Source organism: Galeopterus variegatus, unplaced genomic scaffold (assembly GCF_000696425.1).
Source record: "Galeopterus variegatus unplaced genomic scaffold, G_variegatus-3.0.2 Scaffold1090, whole genome shotgun sequence".
Taxonomy (NCBI): domain Eukaryota; kingdom Metazoa; phylum Chordata; class Mammalia; order Dermoptera; family Cynocephalidae; genus Galeopterus; species Galeopterus variegatus.
The window spans coordinates 399,635-418,626 of NW_007727201.1; the positions used below are offsets into that span (position 1 = coordinate 399,635).

General features: G+C 39.1%; 1 protein-coding gene across 1 annotated transcript in view; it reads right to left on the reverse strand.

Moving 5' to 3' along the window:
* The window catches only part of ATP10D (ATPase, class V, type 10D), a gene marked incomplete at its 5' end in the record, with an annotated part of 66,294 nt that overhangs the window by 8,195 nt on the left and 39,107 nt on the right, over positions 1-18,992 (reverse strand). The window contains 6 exons of the mRNA XM_008574713.1: positions 2,210-2,314; positions 3,427-3,507; positions 8,039-8,239; positions 11,100-11,225; positions 12,358-12,434; positions 15,050-15,359. Coding sequence (XP_008572935.1) covers positions 2,210-2,314; positions 3,427-3,507; positions 8,039-8,239; positions 11,100-11,225; positions 12,358-12,434; positions 15,050-15,359 — 900 coding nt within the window. The remainder of the gene's footprint in view (positions 1-2,209; positions 2,315-3,426; positions 3,508-8,038; positions 8,240-11,099; positions 11,226-12,357; positions 12,435-15,049; positions 15,360-18,992) is intronic.

An 18,992-nucleotide genomic window follows, 5' to 3' on the forward strand; every position in this document is an offset into this window, starting at 1 on the left:
AATCAAGGAACAGTGGGTAAGAACTGACAGGGAAGTGGGAGGTGGCAATAAGATCGTAAGTGAGAGGGTTTTATATCCCCAGAATGGCTGACTCTGATCAGCAAGGGACCTACAGAGGTCTAGCCATGCACCCTCCGGCATAAGAGGCAATCCTCTAATGATGCATCCTTTATGTTCGTACAGCAATCTCTCTCCTCTTGGTGAGGACACCCAGCTTTATGCTCAGTCTTGGCAAAATACTCCTTCCCTAGTCAAAGCCTATGACTGCAGCTAAGAAAACAGGATTCCATCACCAGGGCCTATACTTGAACGCAAGGAGGCAAGAGCAGAAAGAAAATGACTGCAGCCAATTTGGACCAAAGGACCAGCCTGACAATCCTGCCCATGAGCTCTGTACCTTGGATTTTCAGAGCTATTCTGTCCTCAGGATTTTTTGTTGCTGTTGTTACCTTACTTTGTTTCGTTTTACCATGGTTCTTCAAAGTATTTTTAATAAATTTTCTATTTGTTCAGGTTGGCCAGAATAGATTATTGCTCATAATTGGTGATCTCAAACTGATACATTTTATGTGTTAGATTCTCTGGAACACTAACAAGCAATCAGACCTATGGCACTTCCTTAGGTGGTAACCACAAGTACCTATGCAATTACTTAAAAATTAAATTAAATAGATATTAAAACAACCCCAAATATTTCAGTTCTAGAATTCCCTTTACCCATCTGGTATTTGCAGATATTAACCTTTTATTACATTCTGGGCTTCTAAGATTTTGGTATAGACAATTATAAGCAAAGCAAGTGTTGCCAAAAATAATCAGCCCTGCTTTAGAAATTGTCGTAAATAATTTTATAATATAACCTATTATATTTTATTTAAGTATTTAAAAAAAATTTCTTTCAGCAATGATCTGTAGTTCTCACTGTAGAGATCTTTCACCTCCTTGGTTAAATTGATTACTAGGTATTTTATTTTTTTGGTGACTATTGTAAATGGGCTTGTTTTCTTGATTTCTTTTTTTGCTAGCTCATTATTGGAGTATAAAAACACTACTGATTTTTGCGTGTTGATTTTATATCCTGCAAATTTACAGAAATTATTTATCAGCTTTCAGAGAGTTTTGGCAGAGTCTTTAAACTAATATGTTTTAAACTATAACCTCATTCAGCTATTTCCTGTTTGAAATTCATTCATTACCAGGATGGTAAATACACCCCAAACATTGGTTAGTTATTTAGTCACTCATTTATCTATTCAAATAATTTTGAGTATCTACTGTGTGCCAGTCTTGTCCTTGACACTGGTATACAGCAGTGTACAAAACAGGCATGAACCATGCCCTCATGGAGATTACAGTCTAATGCAGAAGATAAACATGACCCAGATAATCACATATTAAATGAATAATTATAAATCACTGTTAGAGCTATGAATAAGAATAAGAGCATGCTATGAGAAAATGATGATAAGGGAACAGCTCTGGGGAAACAGCATTTTTGGTGAGACTGAAAGACCTAAAATAACATTTGAGTTGGGTAAAGTACAGGGATACAAGGGAGAATTAAAAATACCTCCATTAAAAGATATGGTAAGTGCCATGGCCCTGATGTGGTGGTGAGCTCATGTATCTGAGACACTGAAAGGGGAATAATGAGGTTCTATCCCATGAATAAGTGAAAATGAGGTTGAAGAGAGAAGCAGGGGTATTGAGGCCTTATAGGCACTCTCAGGGCTTTCAGATTTTATTTCAAGTATAACAGGAAACCAACAAAAGATTTTACCCAAGGGAGAGCAAAAAAGATTTTTTTTATACATTAGAAAGGCATAAAATCACCACTTACTAAAGTCAGCGTACCGGGATTATGGCATGACACCTCTTTTTATTTTAGTTGAAAGACATCAGCTTGACCTTGAAAAATGATGGCTGTAGAAGGGTAATTATTCCTCCAGCCTGATTCACACCTCTGCTATTGCAAGAGATCATGCAGGTGTTTCTGACTTTCCCTGGCTACACATCGACCTCAGCTTAACACAGCACTCAACGACCACCAAGAGTGGCCAGGAATCGCCCTTCTTCCATGGAGTCTTTACCCTTCTCATTACCACTTGTCCTCCAGGCATGAAGGGCTTAGCAAGGTCACTGCTAATGGAAGACATTTCCCCAAGCATAAAAGGTTTCTAGCTGCTTCAGAGGCAGGAAAACCACTCACCAAACTCTTGCTTTCGATGACCAGATGGAGGAGAATGATGAACAGAGCAGCTGTGTTCAAGGGGTTTCCAAATGCAAAGATGTCAATGTCTGAGCCCTGGTAGGTCTACAAAGAGAGGACAACAGCGGTGACCTTGGAGAGCTGTGCACACTTGGTGTGAGTAACACCACATTATCCACAGCTCAGCTGTGACTTGAGTCCCTTCCACAACATTCCCATTTACTGTTCATTTACGATAAACTTGAACGTTTCCAGAAAAGAGAGACTGAACCTTTCAGCTGGAATTCCTCTTTATTCTTAACCATAATTTGTCTTCCTAGAATCTTTTACTCATACTTATAGCTCTTTAAGGTATAGAGAAATCTGTTCCACTTAGAGCTACAAATCTTTTAACCCTATGTTTATACCTCTCTTAGGTAAATATCCCCTCCTCTCCTTTATGTATGTCTTCAAGTCCTTCAACTATTCCTCAAATGACACAATGTCCTGATCTTTCACCATCACCTCCATTGCCTTTTGAATACACTTCAAGTTGCCTTGTCTATATTCTTCTTGAGGTGTAGAATAGCCAGAATACTCTAGTGAGACTAAAGTAAATATATTTGAATAAAGAATGAAAATGGTTAACTTAGACACTATCATGGTTTTTGTTCTTTATACTACACTTCTATTAACACCATCCATTAATAAACAGGTGTTTTCTTCTGGAGAGAAGTGTACGTGGATGGGCAGCTGTACTATGCCATTTTGTGCTTGGTGTTAGCCTAAATTTTTTTAAAATTAGTTTTTACACATTCTTTGTTTAGTCACATTTCTTCCATTCTTTACCTGTAAAACAGATGTTTTAGTTTTAGAGAGACTACTTACATGATCTTAAATTCAATACTCTGAATGTCATCCTGGTAGAATTTCACTCACCATGGAAAGCTTTCATATTCTGACTTTCTGATTTTTGACAACTCTAATAATATGACCAGACCAATTTTATTCAAGTCACTGACAAAAATTAGTAATCAGTACAGGGTTAACAAGCGATTCAAGATGTCTCAATCAGATACTTCTTTCCAAATTTAATCCGTTACTTAACATGTTTTTTGGAGGAATTTTAATTTAGTCAGTTAATAATCAACCTGATTATATGCTGATACTGGTGGTAAAGTAAAAAGAAGCATCATTGACTCATTAGTAACAAATACATCGAGTGAACAAAGACTCACAAAGTAAGGCACAAAGAAGCACACCAGGCTTTGATAAAAGGCATCCAACAAGGTGATCCAGAAGGTGAGGGGTAAGTATGCCTGGAAGTGAAACAGATATCGGGGAGGGAGTAAGATTAACAAGCATCAAATCAAAGTCAAGAAACAATACAAGCCAGTACTTATTTTTTGCTTCTCTGGGGGAAAACTCTATTCCTTCATTCTCTCGCTCATAAAACAGGTAGGATTTGTCAATAGAGGTGGAAGAATGAGGGTAGCTGAATGCAATGAGTTCACAGGTAAATGTAGTTGAAAAAATCTTTGAAGGAAGTCTTATTCAACTCAGGTTGCCTTTATCATTGAATCAATTCTAAATCTACCTGAAACAGGGCCAGTAGTACTAACTTTTCATTTCTCATTGATCAGAAAGTATTGTATCAAAACTTCTCCAAATCCATCCACTTCTATCTACACTACTCCCTTCACTTCAATTCACCAACCTTATGAAGGACTGGACAGCCATCTAATTGCCCTCTATGTTTCCTCCCCTACCTCCATTCTATATTCCTATACAAGCTAGATGTTTTTTTAAAACATAAATCAGGTCATGCCACCCTAATTAATCAAATTGACTTCTTCCAGTCCCTCCAGTGACTTTCCACTGCATTTCCAATACAATCTAAGTTCCTTCTCATGACCTATAAGGTCCTGCATGGTCTGCCTAACAAACAGCTCTCCAAGGTCACTTCTTACCATTATGATCCTGCAACACAGACCTTCATTCTTACTTTGAATATGTCAAATATGTTCTTTCCTAAGGGCTTCCTACACCTGTGCTATTCTCTTTGTCAAAAATTCTTTGCCTTGGACCTCCAACAGGGTCAGTTCCTCATTATTAGTATTCTAGCTCACATATCACTTCCTCGTAGAGGCACACTAGGCCAGCCTAAACACTGTGCCCACTCAATCACTTACTACCATGGCATCCTTTGAAGTCTCTCATCACCATCAGAAATAATCTTGTTTATTAAATGATATTCTGGTTCTTTCAATGGAATGCAAACTTCAGAGAGCAAAGTCAAAAAACAGTGCCTGGTATATATCAGGCACTCAACAATGTTTATTAGATTAATGATCTATTCTTACATAACATTTCATGTGCTAAACTGCTTCATACCCAAAGTTTGTGGAAAGAATAAGAAAGACCAAGTACAGACAGTAGTCAAATGATTAAAAACGGGTTTTCAAACAAGAGCCAACTCTGATTGAATGGTAATGTGTGTGAAGAGGGATTCTAAGGCTGCAATCGACCCCAGCAGAAAAGAGTGTTATGGTTTGTTAGTGACATCTGCTATGGACAAAAATGGAAACGTATTCTTGAAATCTTTTCTTTTCTTGACATGCTCTTCCTAGTCTTGTGTTCTTCCAAATGCAGAGACTGAAACTTCCCTGAAAATGTCTTACTGTCTCCTAAAGAACAAAGCTTTATACGTATACAAATTTTCCATATCCATTCTTCCAATCTTCAAAAGACTACACCTGGAACTTTTATACCTATGCTTTTTATCTCTGTTCTCTGGGAAACAAAGGAATGAAGATTCATTGTTTCCAGTCTGCTTATCCCTGTATCTTCCTTTACTGTTTCCTCATTGGAAATGATGGGCTATTCTACCTGTATTTCTCCATCTAATTGTCCATAAAATCTAAGCAGAAGCATAATCCAATGGTGGAAGAGAATGTGTCATTGACAAACGGGCAACCAAAATGCCACTGGACAAGAGAGAACAATTTGGAGATAAGTTAAAATAAAACATCATGTTTCTGGAGGAGCAGAGGTTGCTCAAAAAACCTAGAGCAAAAAGGTGAAAAGTATAATTTCCCCACAGTCACATGAGGAAGAGGACTTATGGAAGTAAAGAGAGAAGGGTCAAGGATAAGATAAATGAGAGGCTGCTAAGATAAACTCATAGAGTTTCCTGGAAACTGAAAGGAAAAATCTGGACATGAAGTCAAAGCCAGAAAAGAAGACTGTGTGGGTGATGAGAGATGGGTAATAGGCTTCTTGGAAGGGAAGCCTCTGACTGTGGACTTCCAGATTCTTCTCCTTTACAGGAGAGAGATTCTATAATCCTGGAGAGTGTATTTCACGATATGGAAGACAGGAAATGACCCAAGGATAAAATAGAATTTGTCTGGAGGCCAAGTTCAAAGAAAGGACAAATTCTGGAATGTAAAGTGAATGAAATCAGTTATCTTTTATCAACAGTCACATGCTAAGAATCTGCCTGCTATTATGCTTTATAAAACTGGCTAGCTCAATAGAACGATGTGTACAAAGAATTGATAACAGGGGTCAACAACAGGAAATAATGACCTCAATTCTCCTGAGGGTAATGACCAATTACCAATCTGCGTCTGTACAAATGGTCTATTAAAATACTAGCTATAAAAACTTCAATTGAGAGTCTCCCGCTCACCTGCTTTCCCCAATTGACATGGAATTTAACTTAGGCCTGGGGTGCAGGACAACCTTCATTGGTATCAACCACAGATTCCTGCATCCTGGCCTTGAACTTTGTTAAGACTGTACTCCTTTAGAAAAAACCATCTATAGTTTCTTGATCCGAATGGATTGGGTGATATTAAAGGATTATAAGGATTTCTTCTTCCCTGAAAGCTTAATGTGTGACTTCTCTGTGTTGGCTGTTCTAGGTAGCCTAAGGCACTAAATTACTCTCCATTCCAGAACGGCAGTTCAAATCAGAATAAAGTTAGACTGATGAGAACAAATGCATCATTTTAAAATTTGAATTTTCTGAAATTTCTGGTTAATTTTAGAAAGTAGAAATAAATGTATTGAGAGCTTAATATGGTTGGAAATTTTACATGTATTATCTTCCTTAAATCCTCACATCATTTCCATAAAGTAAAGAAAGTAAAGCACAAACAAGTTCAAAATGTCCCAAGGTCACAAACCATAGAACCAGAATTTAAACTCATACTAATATAACACATTATTTCTAACACATGCTGATCTGGGTCAGTGTCTTCAGAACAGCAACAGAAGCCTAACATGTACATTTGTTATGGTGGGTCTCACTTTTGTCTGTCCTGTACTATCTATAGGGAACCCTTCTTCCTAATCCTGTCCAGGTGTTTGAGCTCAGACCTCAGGAATGATATATGTCCCAGGCCTGGTCAATGAGAAAATCATTTTTCTAGACACAGTGGTAAACACAGGGATAAGCATGTGACTCAAGCTAGGCCAATGAATCGTGACCAGGAAATTTACGGTTGATTTAAGAATAACAGTGTCTTGTCATCACTACTCCTGGATTTTGCAGCTACATGAGCCAATAAATTTCCCTTTTTCATTAAGCTAACTTGAGCAGGTTTTTTTTGCCACTTAGAACTGAAAGAGCCCTGACTACTGGAGTCCTCTTCTCAACACTAGAACACCTGACTAGGCTGACCCACTCAGCTTTGTCCACTTATAGTTGTCTGTAGGTCCCCTGTCCATCTCACTCCCTGAGATCCTGACAATGTTCTTGTGATAGCACTTTGGATTTCTGGCCATTAAAGTCCATAGCAGGGAACCCAAGGACTAAAGGGAGCATCAAAGTTCTTTCTGCAGCATAACATGAGAGTGAACAGCATGGGCTTGAGAGCCAGGGCTCAACTGCACTACCCACTAGCTCTATGACACAGGCAGATTACTTAAGGTAACTCCCTGTGCCAGACTTTTCTCACCAACAAAGTGCAGATAACGATAGCACCCACCTTGCAGAGTTATTTTGAGGATTAGATTTATGTATGTTAAGCCTGTAGAATACTGCCTGACAAATAGGAGACATTATATAAATGTTCATAAGTGTTATATTAATGTTGGTTATTAATAATTTTGTGGAAGATGAATTAAAAAATGTTTTGAGACAGCTGCTGCATTTAATCGGCTTACTACAATAGTTTATGAAAGAGATCATGAGGGCAGTGATAGAATCATGGGAAAAAAGGGACAAATTTGAGAGATATATCAGAGGTAGATTGATAAGATTCAGGGATCAATTAAGTGGGGGTGGGCATGGTTTTTGGGAGAGGAAACCACTAAGATCATTCCACTGTTTTGCATGATACTAGAACCTGAAGAATTTATTATGGAATTTGGAACCAGCCTGAAACGGGTTCACAAACTGACACTACCGTTTTTTTAGCTCTGAGATTTCTGGAAAAATTGTTCAACCCCTTTGAGGTTAAGATTCTTCATGTTAGAATGGGAGCAATACTCGGTTCTGCCCCCAGGTATTTTCAGGAGGACAAATGAGACAGGGAACGTTTAGTAGTTAGCACAGCAGAGGGCAAAGCAGGGTTAATAAATGCTAGATATTAAAAGTTGTAAAGTCTCAAACACTGGCTTTCTTCTTCTAAATTACTAAGGCCTTTCATAGATTTACCTGTGTTTATCTCAGAGATGAATTAACTTCTTATTTGCCATGTAAGTAGAGACCTTTTAAAACAACCAGACATTTCAAATAGTTTTAAATAGTTCTGATCATACTGAGCTGGCTGATTGGAAAATGCACTGGCATTGACAATGGATGTGCATCTGTCAAGCCACTTTTGCTTCAGCACCTACCTCTGATTTCTGACCACTCCTGTAAAGTTCAGGCAGTTGCATGAGGGTGTCTGCAGACACATCTTTTTCCAAAACACCATATATGATGGGAGGGGCAGATGTGAAGAGGAGGTTGAAGAAGATCAAAACCCAATAGTCCGTCATGGATGTTCCTGAAAACCCACAAAAGAACTGGTACCAGAAAAGGAGGTTCACATAGGCCTAGGGACACAAAGAGGAACATTTGGATCTTAGAAACAGCAGTGTGTGCTGTGACCACACATTCCACAGGCTGCCACTTGGAGCTGTGGGACCTCAGCTTCTCTGAAGTTTCCACACTCACTCAATGAAAGACCACAACTTGCCTTGCGGCTTTCTTTGGTAAATGTTTTATTAAATTAAAACACACACACACAACTACACACACCCCTCTTACTGTATAGTGTTGGCACTGTTCTGAGAGCTTTACAAATAATTCATTTCATCTTCAAAACAACTTGGGAATTATTATTGTTCCCATTTTACAGATGAGGAAACTGATTGTAATGGACTGAATGTTTTTATGACCCCCAAATTCAGTTGTTAAAAAATCCTAACCCCCAAGGTGATGGTATTAGGAGGTGGGGCTATTGACAAGTGATTAGGTCATGACAGTGGAGCCCCCATGAATGAGATTAGTGCCCTAGTAAAAGGGACCCTAGAGAGCTCTCACTCTTTTTCTACCATGTAAGGGCACAACGAGAAGTCAGCAATGTGGAAGAGGACCCGCACCAGAACCTGACCTTGCTGGCACACCCACCTCGGACTCCTGACCTCCAGAACTCAGAGAAATAAGTGGTTATTGTTTATAAACTACCCAGTTTGTGGTACTTTGTTATAGCAGCCTCAATAGACTAAAACAATGAGGCACAGAGAGGCTAAGAAACTTGTCCAAGGCTGCCCAGCTAATGAGTGGCAGAGGCAGCCTTCAAATTGAAATGCTTCAGCTCAGATGAAGAGAACTACCTACCCCAATGTCTGGCACAGGACAGGCATACCACAAATGTGTATTCTCTTGCTTTCTGGGCTCACAATTACTTCTTAGTGGTGAAATGGAATGGTGCCAGCAGAACGGCCAACCATCTCAGTTTGCTTGGGACTGAGGGGTTTCCCAGGCCATGAGACTCTCAGTGCTGAAACTGGAACAGTCTCAGGCAACCCAGGACAGCTGGTCACCCTGGAGGCCAGGCACCTGCATCCTACATGGTTTCCTCCCATATTTCTTCTCAGACAAACTAAGCCCACGATAGCAAAAGCTCTGTGCTCTCCAGCAGGGCAGGCCACAGGAATGGACACTGAACTTAGATTTACGGGATTTTGTTTCAAGCCCCAGGGATACTTCCTATAGATGTGCTCATGACCCTAAAGATACTGTTATCATTGGTATCATAGATATACTAGACCACCTCAGGACAAGGGCTGCAATCCTTAGAAAAGAGTTTCTTAGTCTAGCGTCCATGGACACGCATTTTGCCTAGCTCTTGAAAATGTATCAATTTGGGGGGTACACGTTGTTTGGGGCACTATTCTGGGGAGAGAATCCATAGTATTCACCACTATTTCAAAGTTGTCTAACACCCAAGAACCAGGTCTTAGAAGGATAAGCTTCTCTAATGGCTTCTGGACCTGGTCCTTTTCCCATAGTTTATCAATTATGCACTGTTTAGCTAGGTAAATAAAAGGTAGAAATTAAATCTGGAGGATATCAGTATGAATGGCCATCCGAGGGTCACACAGCAGAAAGACCACGGGGTCCCCGACTCTCTGGTGACGTTCTCCCTGCTAACTCTCCCTCTCTCTTCAAGGGCGTGCAGCACTACTTCCTAGTATTAGTGTTTCTTAACCCTTGGGTTTAATCTGCAGTTAAAAGAGGGGTGTGGGGTGCAGGGGCGGGGAATGGGTTTCATCACAATAGGGGAGAAGGTGGACAAATGTGAAGGTATTAAAAAAATAAAACTTGGGAGAGGGGCTCCTTCAAAAACTCATTGCCTGCCAAGTCCTAGAATTTTAGATTACAAGCCACAGCTTTCCCCAGAATCACATACTCAGGCAGAGACTATACATTTCAAATATTATCATAAAGTACCTGAGTTTTACTAAACTTTGACTAACTGTGCTAATTCTAATAAGTACTGAGGGCTTTCTGAAGTTTATTGTGCTGCCATAAAAAAAATGTTTCTGCTGACATACACACACACAGAGGTCTAAATTACACATTTGGGATATCCTAAAAAATGAAACATTAATTTTTTCCCTGAAGATGCTATTTTAATACAGTGATGTAAACTTATGTCTACTACTACCATGCTGCATAGGAACTTTTAACACTGAGAATAAATTTGAACTAAAAATCATGACATATTTACATAATTATCCCACCTAGAAAAGTGTTAAGTGAACATGATTTATGAAAAAGGAAACTAAAATGTAAATGGTATGCAGAAAATTAGAAGCCAGGACTTCTAATAAAATTTTGCTCTGTTAGGAATCACATAATCAAAATAAAGTTCCTTAACCATCAAATAACTACCAGCACAAATACATTGTATAGGATGGCTAGAGAATTCACATACATGTGACTGCTACCCAGCCATAGGCTAAGATATTATACTAGGTTTCATCTGTATCTGTGTCTTCAGTATACCACAAGGGACATCAATTTAAGGAGAACAGCTTTTTTTTTTTGTATCTCCAGTAAAATAGAAGCAAAACTTCATTCTCTACTGACAGACAGCATTAAACATTTTATAATTCTGCTTGTCACAATCTTTTTATAGAAGGTCAAAAATTGGATTTTAGGTGAACCAGTCAGGACTTAATTGAATTTAAATGCACAGGGAATAGAAAATGCTAGCAGATGGACAAGCCTAGCAATTTTCTGTCAGCAGCTGAAACATAGCACATTCCCGGATTATTTCTGTTAAGACACAGGACTTCTCCCAGCTGCTTCTGAAACATCAATAGACAAAGTGAGCTTAGCCCTGGGCACTTCATCCCTGGATGGTGGGAAAGGAGAAGGGACAAGTTCTCTGGGATAACGTACCACATTCTTGTAGAAAAAATAGAGAATCATGTTGGAAAGTCGTGTGTAACACCAGTGCCCATGGACAAGAAGTAGCTTGCTGAGATGTTTGAACTGAGAAATGGCAAAATCACTGGCCATCACAGCCTGCAGAAGCAATGGGGACAGAATGTCATCCTGAGCTGCCTGCCCACCACTACACTCAATTCATTAAATCAGTTGTTTAAATCTTACATGCAGACCGAAAGAAAAATAAAACACACACACACGCACGTGTGCTCGCAAGTACACATGCACACACAGCAACAATAAAATAAAACAGCAATAACAACAACCAAAAAACCCCACCAAGACAGAGTCTTAATGGAGTGCCTGGAGTTACTACTCAGCTTTCCAGTATGGTCACAAGAAACAAGACTTCTGTTTGGTCACCACTCATGATGTAATTTCAGCAAATGGACTTTCCCTAGAAAGCAGCTCCCTTAGCAAGAACTCTGTCTTCTGCATTACAATCTGCATTTGCTTCTTCTCCATGAAGAGAATGTTAAGAAGTATTGCAGTCATGACTTCCTGTGGCTTTTTATAATGTGTCAGGCAAATAGGTATTTGAATCCTTCATCTTTTATAGAGGTGTCATAATTTACAATTCTCAGGAAACCCTAAGCCTCATATTTCACCTTTCTGACAGCATTTGTGCACTTGTTCCATATATGGAAAGCAGTCTTTTGTATTACAAGCTTTTATCTAAGTTTTGTGCCTACAATACTCTTTCTCTGTCTGTCTGTCTGTCTGTCTGTCTCTCTCTCTCTCTCACACACACACACACACACACACACACACACACACACACACACACACACACACGCAAGCACATGGGACACTCCCACCCTCTCATTCTCATCCTCTCATCTTCTCTTCTTTTTTCCCTTCCCTTCCCTTCCCGCCTGAAGATCTTTAGGTCCTTTATTTAAATCCTTAGTGTCAGAATCTTCAGTGAGGGAATTTACATAGCTATTGAAGGGCTAAAAAATGTATTCTTATGATTTAGACAGGCTGTATTTTTTAAACTGAACAAGTGAACCATGTACCTAAAATTACCTAGGACAATGCCCTAATACTCGCCCAGTAAATAACCAATGAATGAATGGATAAACTTCCTGTCTCCCACTCCGGGGCTAACTACACACAGCCTCACTTTAACCACCAAAATTTTACCCAGGAGAATGTTGCCTTTGGATGGACAGGTCAAGATCAAGGTAGTTGCACAATATCCACTCACCTGCATGCCTTCTTGACCTGAGACCCCTATCCCAATGTCTGCCACTTGTATCATGCTAACATCATTGGCACCGTCACCTTCATGAGGCAGAAGACAAAGCGAGAAACATGATGATTAAAGAAAAGATGTAAACTTTGCAAATCAGTAGGGGCCACTCAAGTGATCAGATAAATCCTTCCAAGATGATCACATTTCTCCAAGTTACCTGGAAGCTAGTTAAGCAGAAATTAAATGTAGCATCCCACTGCCATCAGGAAGAATTCCAAACTCAATACTGCCTTAAGATCGTTCATGCTACGGCACCTACCCGGACTGATCACTCCCTTCTCCAGCCACTCGGTTACTTTCAGTTCCCCAGGTCCACCGTGCTGCTTCTAGCCACTGCACATGGCGTCGCCTATTTTGATAACACTGTCCTCGTCACTCCCACCCCACTTTGCTGGATTTCAGTTGTTCTTGCTCTCAGCTTAGACATCATTTTCTCTGGGAAATCCTTCTCATATCCCCTTCAGATTGGCTGCCCCTTCCTTAGGCTCCAGTACCGCCCTGTGTATCTCTATCATAACTATCACATAGTATGAGGCTTGCATATAGATTTATTGGTCTCCTTCCTCATCAGAAGCTTCTTAGGAGGAGGTATTACACTCCTGCTGATAATAAACATATGTTGTTCCCAACTACCTGCCAAATATTCACCTGTTTTCTGGTAACAGTACCCTGATTTTTCTCAGGAACTCCGAGTGCATGTGGTTTGTTGGTGCAAACCCAAACCCCCGTATTTATAAGTGGGCAACTGACCCTGGCCTGGGCAGTCTGCATCCTCTGTTCCTTGATTTCAGTGATTGGTTCACAGATGGACACATGAATTAATTAATATAATTATAAAACTCAGAAGTTCTAGCTTCAGGAACAGCTGGATGCAGGGGCTTGAAGAATTTATTCATTTATATGTTCAATCAATAAGATAACTGAACAAAATTCTACCATAATCCTAACACTTTAATGTGGCAATCTGAAAAGAGGTGCTATCTTTTCACTCAGGTTCCTAAGAGGATAGAACATAAACCTGGGAGTTTTCAGTGACTATGTCACCATCCTGAGGGGAGAAGCTACCTGAGACTGGAAGCAATCCAGGAGGAAAGAGAGATCGAAAGAGACATCTGAGAGAGCCTAGTCCTCCGCTAAACACTGGATGTCTCGGCGCTTAACCACACACTCCTTCTCTTCTCCATTTATTCTCATTCTTTGGTGATCTTGTAATATCAAGGGTTTGATATTCACTAGACTTATGATTCCCAAATGTATATTTCTAGCCAATTCCTCATTGCTAAATTCCAGACTTTTATTCCAGCTGCCTACCTGACATTACTGCTTAGACATCTAAATGAACTTTTCAAACTCAACAAGTGTAAGACCCAACTTCCGATTCCCCTGCCTCCGCCTGGGTAAATGGCAGCTCCATTCTTTCTGTTCTTAGACAAACTTTGGCATTCCCTTTGATGACTCTTTCTATCATAGACCCTTTCCCTCATATAACATATCCAGCTGGCAGCAAATGTCACTGGCTGTTTCTTCAGACCATGTCCATTGCCTGACATGTGCCACCACCTCCTCCGCTCCCATCTCAGACCCAAGCCACCACCATCTCTTGCTGAATCATTTCAATAGTCTCCCAGCTGGTCTCCTCACTTATGTCCTTGCAAACCAATAGTTACTCTCATGCAGCAGCCAATGTGATCCTTTTAAACTTTAGGCAGATCATGTACCCCCACTACTCAAAATCCTCCAGTGGCTCTCCATCTCTTCAGATAAAAGCCAAAATTTTATAATGGCCTCCAAGACCCTATATGATCTTGCCACCTGCCACTACTTTGTTCTTTACTAACCTGCAGAAAACTCTTTCCTTTGCTCAATCTGCTTTGGCCCTGACACACCACACACGGTCCACCTCACGACCTTCACTTTCATTGTCTTCTCTGCCAGGAACGTTCTCTCCCAGATCTTTCACGGCTTCCTTATCATTTCCTTCAAGTCTTTGCTCACAGACAATCTTAGCAGTGAGACCTTCTCTCAAAATCATATTTAAAATAGCAGCCCGCTCCCCCTACCCTAATGCTCACATCCCCTTGCTCTACTGTACTTTTTCAATAGCATTTGTCACTACCTGATACCTTCTGTAGTTAGGCTTTTTAGTTTGTTCACTGTATGCCTTCCCACTAGATGTAAGCTCCTTAAGAAAAGTACTTTGTCAGTTTTATATACTCTTGTATTTCCTAGTATTGCCTAGAAAAATGCCTGGTGCAAAGAAAGCATTTGATAAATATTTATTGAATGAATAAATAAATGAATTGTTCATGTCCTTGAATTTTAGCTTTCCTGAAGGTAAAACTCATGGATTTTCACTTCTATGATTCAGTACTTTACTCTATCTTAGCTAATTGATTTGTAGGTCTAACATGTCACCCCAAGGAGTCCTGATTATTATGTTGTTTTCCAATCACATCCCTCCACCTGGTTCAAAGCAGGTGGTCAAATAGGTGATGGAGGGATCTGGGAGGGAGTGAATGAGGTAGAAAGAAAAGGGGAAGGAAAATGGGAGGGCAAGTGGGAGAGAAAAAGGACAGACAGAAGGATCAGTCTCTGATGTGGTATGAAAGGCAGAAGTGCAGGGCTTGGGTGCATCCCCACTTACCAATGGCCAGGGTCATCACCCGGAGATGGCTGCGGACCAATTTCACCACCTCGCTCTTCTGCAGGGGTGTGGCTCGGCAACAGACCACAGCTTGACACCAAGACGTCAGCTCCAGGAACTGCCTTTGCAGACTCTCTTGCAGGGCAAATTCCAGAGTCTTCCCAGTGATAATGAGTCCAGCCCGTAGCCCTGTGTCCTGGGGGACAGGAGGTTGAAGCGAACCCCCATTTAATAATGTTTGCTCTGGAGAGGCTTGATTTTTCTTCTTAAGTTCTTTCAAAATTGTGTTCATGAGTATGTCACAGGCATCCTTGAAGCAAGAGGCAGAGATCATTAGCCCTGGGTTTCCCTTGGTGCCAGAAGCAGCTAAATTTTTCACTGTCATTCTTTAGCAATTACTGGATGAGGCAACCACAAGCACTGGATAATTAGCTACTTTCAAAGACTTCACAGCTCTTCCCCAGAGTTCTGTGGGTATGCAGGGATGGGTTAAAAGGAAGGAGGGACATCTTCCACCCAATTATACACTGTATAGCTGTAGAATTTTATCATGTGTGCAGTTAGCCTTCTCAAATGGTGAATTCCAAGAGTCCTTTGGTCTCATTTTGCCGTTTATTAGCTGCTTGACCTTAGGCAAATTATGTAAACTCTCTGAGCCTCAACTTTCTTGTCTGAAGAATACAAATATTATCTCCATCCTAATACTGTTGTGAAGACTAAATAAAACACAGTCCTATCTCACTTAACAACAGGAATGCCTCACTTACAACCTGAGAAATGTGCCATTAGGCAATTTCATCATTTGTGTAAACACTTTAGGGTTGACTTACACAAACCTAGATGGTATAGCCTGCTACCCACCTATAGTCTCACAGGACCACCATCATATACCTGGTCCATCAATGACCAAAACTTCACGTATGACTGTAATACACGCAAAACTCCTAGTTTTTAAACGTGTCCTAGGTGAGACACATTTAAAACAGTAATCATTGCTTTTATCTTCTTTTTGATTCAACACATTCACTTACTAAGTATTTATTGAGAGACTGTATATTAGAAAACATTCTAGGTGCTGGCTATATGTCAATGAACACAAAAATCCCTATCCTCATGGAGCTTACATTCTGGTCAGGCTTTTCTTGGTGGTGGTTACCACATCTAGTTTTCATACACCCTCACTCCACACTAGTTAGGAAGTTCTTTAAAGGCAGATATCACTTTTAATTTACTTTTGAAAACTTCATAATGCCTACAAAAAGGGCCACATAGGCACTTTGTATGAATTCCATTCAAGAAGCCTAACAATAAACTAAATCAGGAATTACTGTGTCAAATGACCACTAAGGACAGAGCCCAGATCCAAAAGCACTGAATTTAAGTTTTCACACTAAGCCTGAAATAGTTTATTCATGAAAGAGCCCCTCACTCACAGCCTATTTATTCTTACTTTAAATGCTATTTTATCAAGCATTTCTCAATCCACAACAAAATAAGAGGGGTAAGAAAGAAGTAGATATAAATTTATAGGCATGACACAGCAAAGACTTAATAAATACAAAAGCTATAAATAAGATATTCAACTTAAAAATGGAACTACCTTTACTTTAGGAACAAATTTGATTCCATATACCCCCAAAGTGCCCCCCAAAAAGTATACAAAAATGAATCAAATATGCCCATTAGGTTCAATATATAATAGTAAAAATTAGCCTGATTTGATCATCACACAATGTATACATGCATCAAAATACTATTTTGTACTCCGAAAATATGTACAATTATTACATGTAAATTTTAAAAAGTGCAAAAAAAAGTAACATACCTTGCAATAAAAATCAAAATGTCTATTAACATGAGATGATGCTTAGGATATTCGTAATTGAAAAAATGTAACTACAATACTATAAAATACAATAAAACAAATACAGCGTTTGTAGCATTTATATGCTTATAGTGCATAGAATACAGTCTGGGTGGATAGTCTCTACAATATGATGGCAAATTACCTGTAGTTTGATGACTATAATTAGGGATGTTTTTATCTTCTTTTATTTATTTGAGTATGTATTTAGTTCTTACAAATTGACTATTTTTATCATAAAAATAATATAGAAATACACACATATGCACACACACATATACACACATAGTTGATCTTCATTATTTGCCAATTCCACAATTGTGAATTTACCTACTTGCTAAAATTGATCTGTAATTCCATGATTGATACTCCTGGTGTTTTTGTGGTCATATGTCGACATGCACAGAGGGACATTTGAGTCATGCCATGTGCATGTTTCCATCTGAACCTGAGCAAAACGATGCTTGGCCTTTTTGTGCCAGCTCTCAGACTATAAACAAGTGTCCTTTTTATGGTCTATTTGGTGCCATGCTTTTTGTATCATTCTGCTTTTTTGTCAGTGATTATGCTGTTTAAAATGGCCCCCAAGTGTAGTGCTACAGTGCCGTCTAGTGCTCCTAAGGCTGTGATGTGCCTTACAGAGAAATAGCAGGTGTTAGATAAGCTTTGTTCAGGCATGAGTTATAGTGCTGTTGGCCATGCATATAATGTTAATGATCAACTATATATTAAATACAATGTCTTTAAACAGAAATACACATGAAACAAGGCTATATAATGATCGGTTGACAAGATGTTGTGACCAGAGGCTCACAGGAAGCTAATTTTGTATCTCCCCTAGGAGCAAAGGTCAATATTCACTAATTCAGAGTTTGAGGCAACTCTAGAAAGCATAACTCCACAATTAATGAGAATTGAATTGACTGTGTGTGTATGTATATGTGTGTGTAATATGTAATGTAATATAAAAAGTACACTGAAATAGGAGACAGGAAATTTAAAGTTTATTTTGTGCACTTGATGAGTAATGAGCTATGGGCACTTAGAGAAATCACAATCTTTTGGAGTCCCAGGCTATAAAATGGGGATAATTTATCTTCTCTGTCTACTTGTTATAATTGTCCAAGGAGGACATACATGAAAAGCCTTTTATAGATTCTAATAAGCATCATGAAGATAAAAAGTTACTAATCTCAGCATAAACATTTAAATAAAATTACAAAAATAAAACTTAAAAAATTAAATAACACATCCTGAAAGGTCTTTATATCTCCCAATGCAGTAATTAATCTAGGATATGACTATTAAAACAAAGAAAAAAAAAACTTCCATGAGAATGGAAACTATGTAAGATTTGTAAGTGCCTACACAATTTGCAAACTTAGGAGCAAAAGTTGATGAAAATTTGTAAAGTGGACACAACAGAATTGACTTCAGACATCCTACTGGCTGCCAGATGGCTCAATTAGAACGTTATAGGAGCAATGCTTTCACCAAATTTCACAAATTGGGCTACCTGATCTTCAAATCCTTTTTTAACTCTTAATGACTCTTGAGAGGTTGGGGGTTAGAGAGGGAAAAGGGGAAAGGATTTAAATACCAGTGGACTGAGCCTCTACTATGTCCCAGTCATTTTACATGCATGGACTTGAGTCATTATAAAACTAAATTAAATTATGTTCATTGTGTTCTACTTATTTATCTGGAAAAGTCACACATGCAGAATAGCTTTTAATAGCATTAAAAAACCCAAACTTTTGCTATTGATAGCAAAAGAATATTATCTACAGTAGATCTTTAGTAAATACTTCTTGAATTGGTAGTTTTAAATGCCTTTAAACATAAATTGTATATTTATAAACAAATTTCACAATTCTAATGATTTTACTGTTCACAAAAATCTGTATCAAAACCAAACACCAAGAATTGATTTTTTTTTAATTTTAATTTTTATTTTGTCAATATACAATGTAGTTGATTATTATGTCCCATCACCGAAACCTCCCTCCCTCCTCCCTCTCCCCCCTCCCACCCAAGTGTGTCCCCTCCATTTGCTTGTTGTAAGAACTTCAAAAAAAA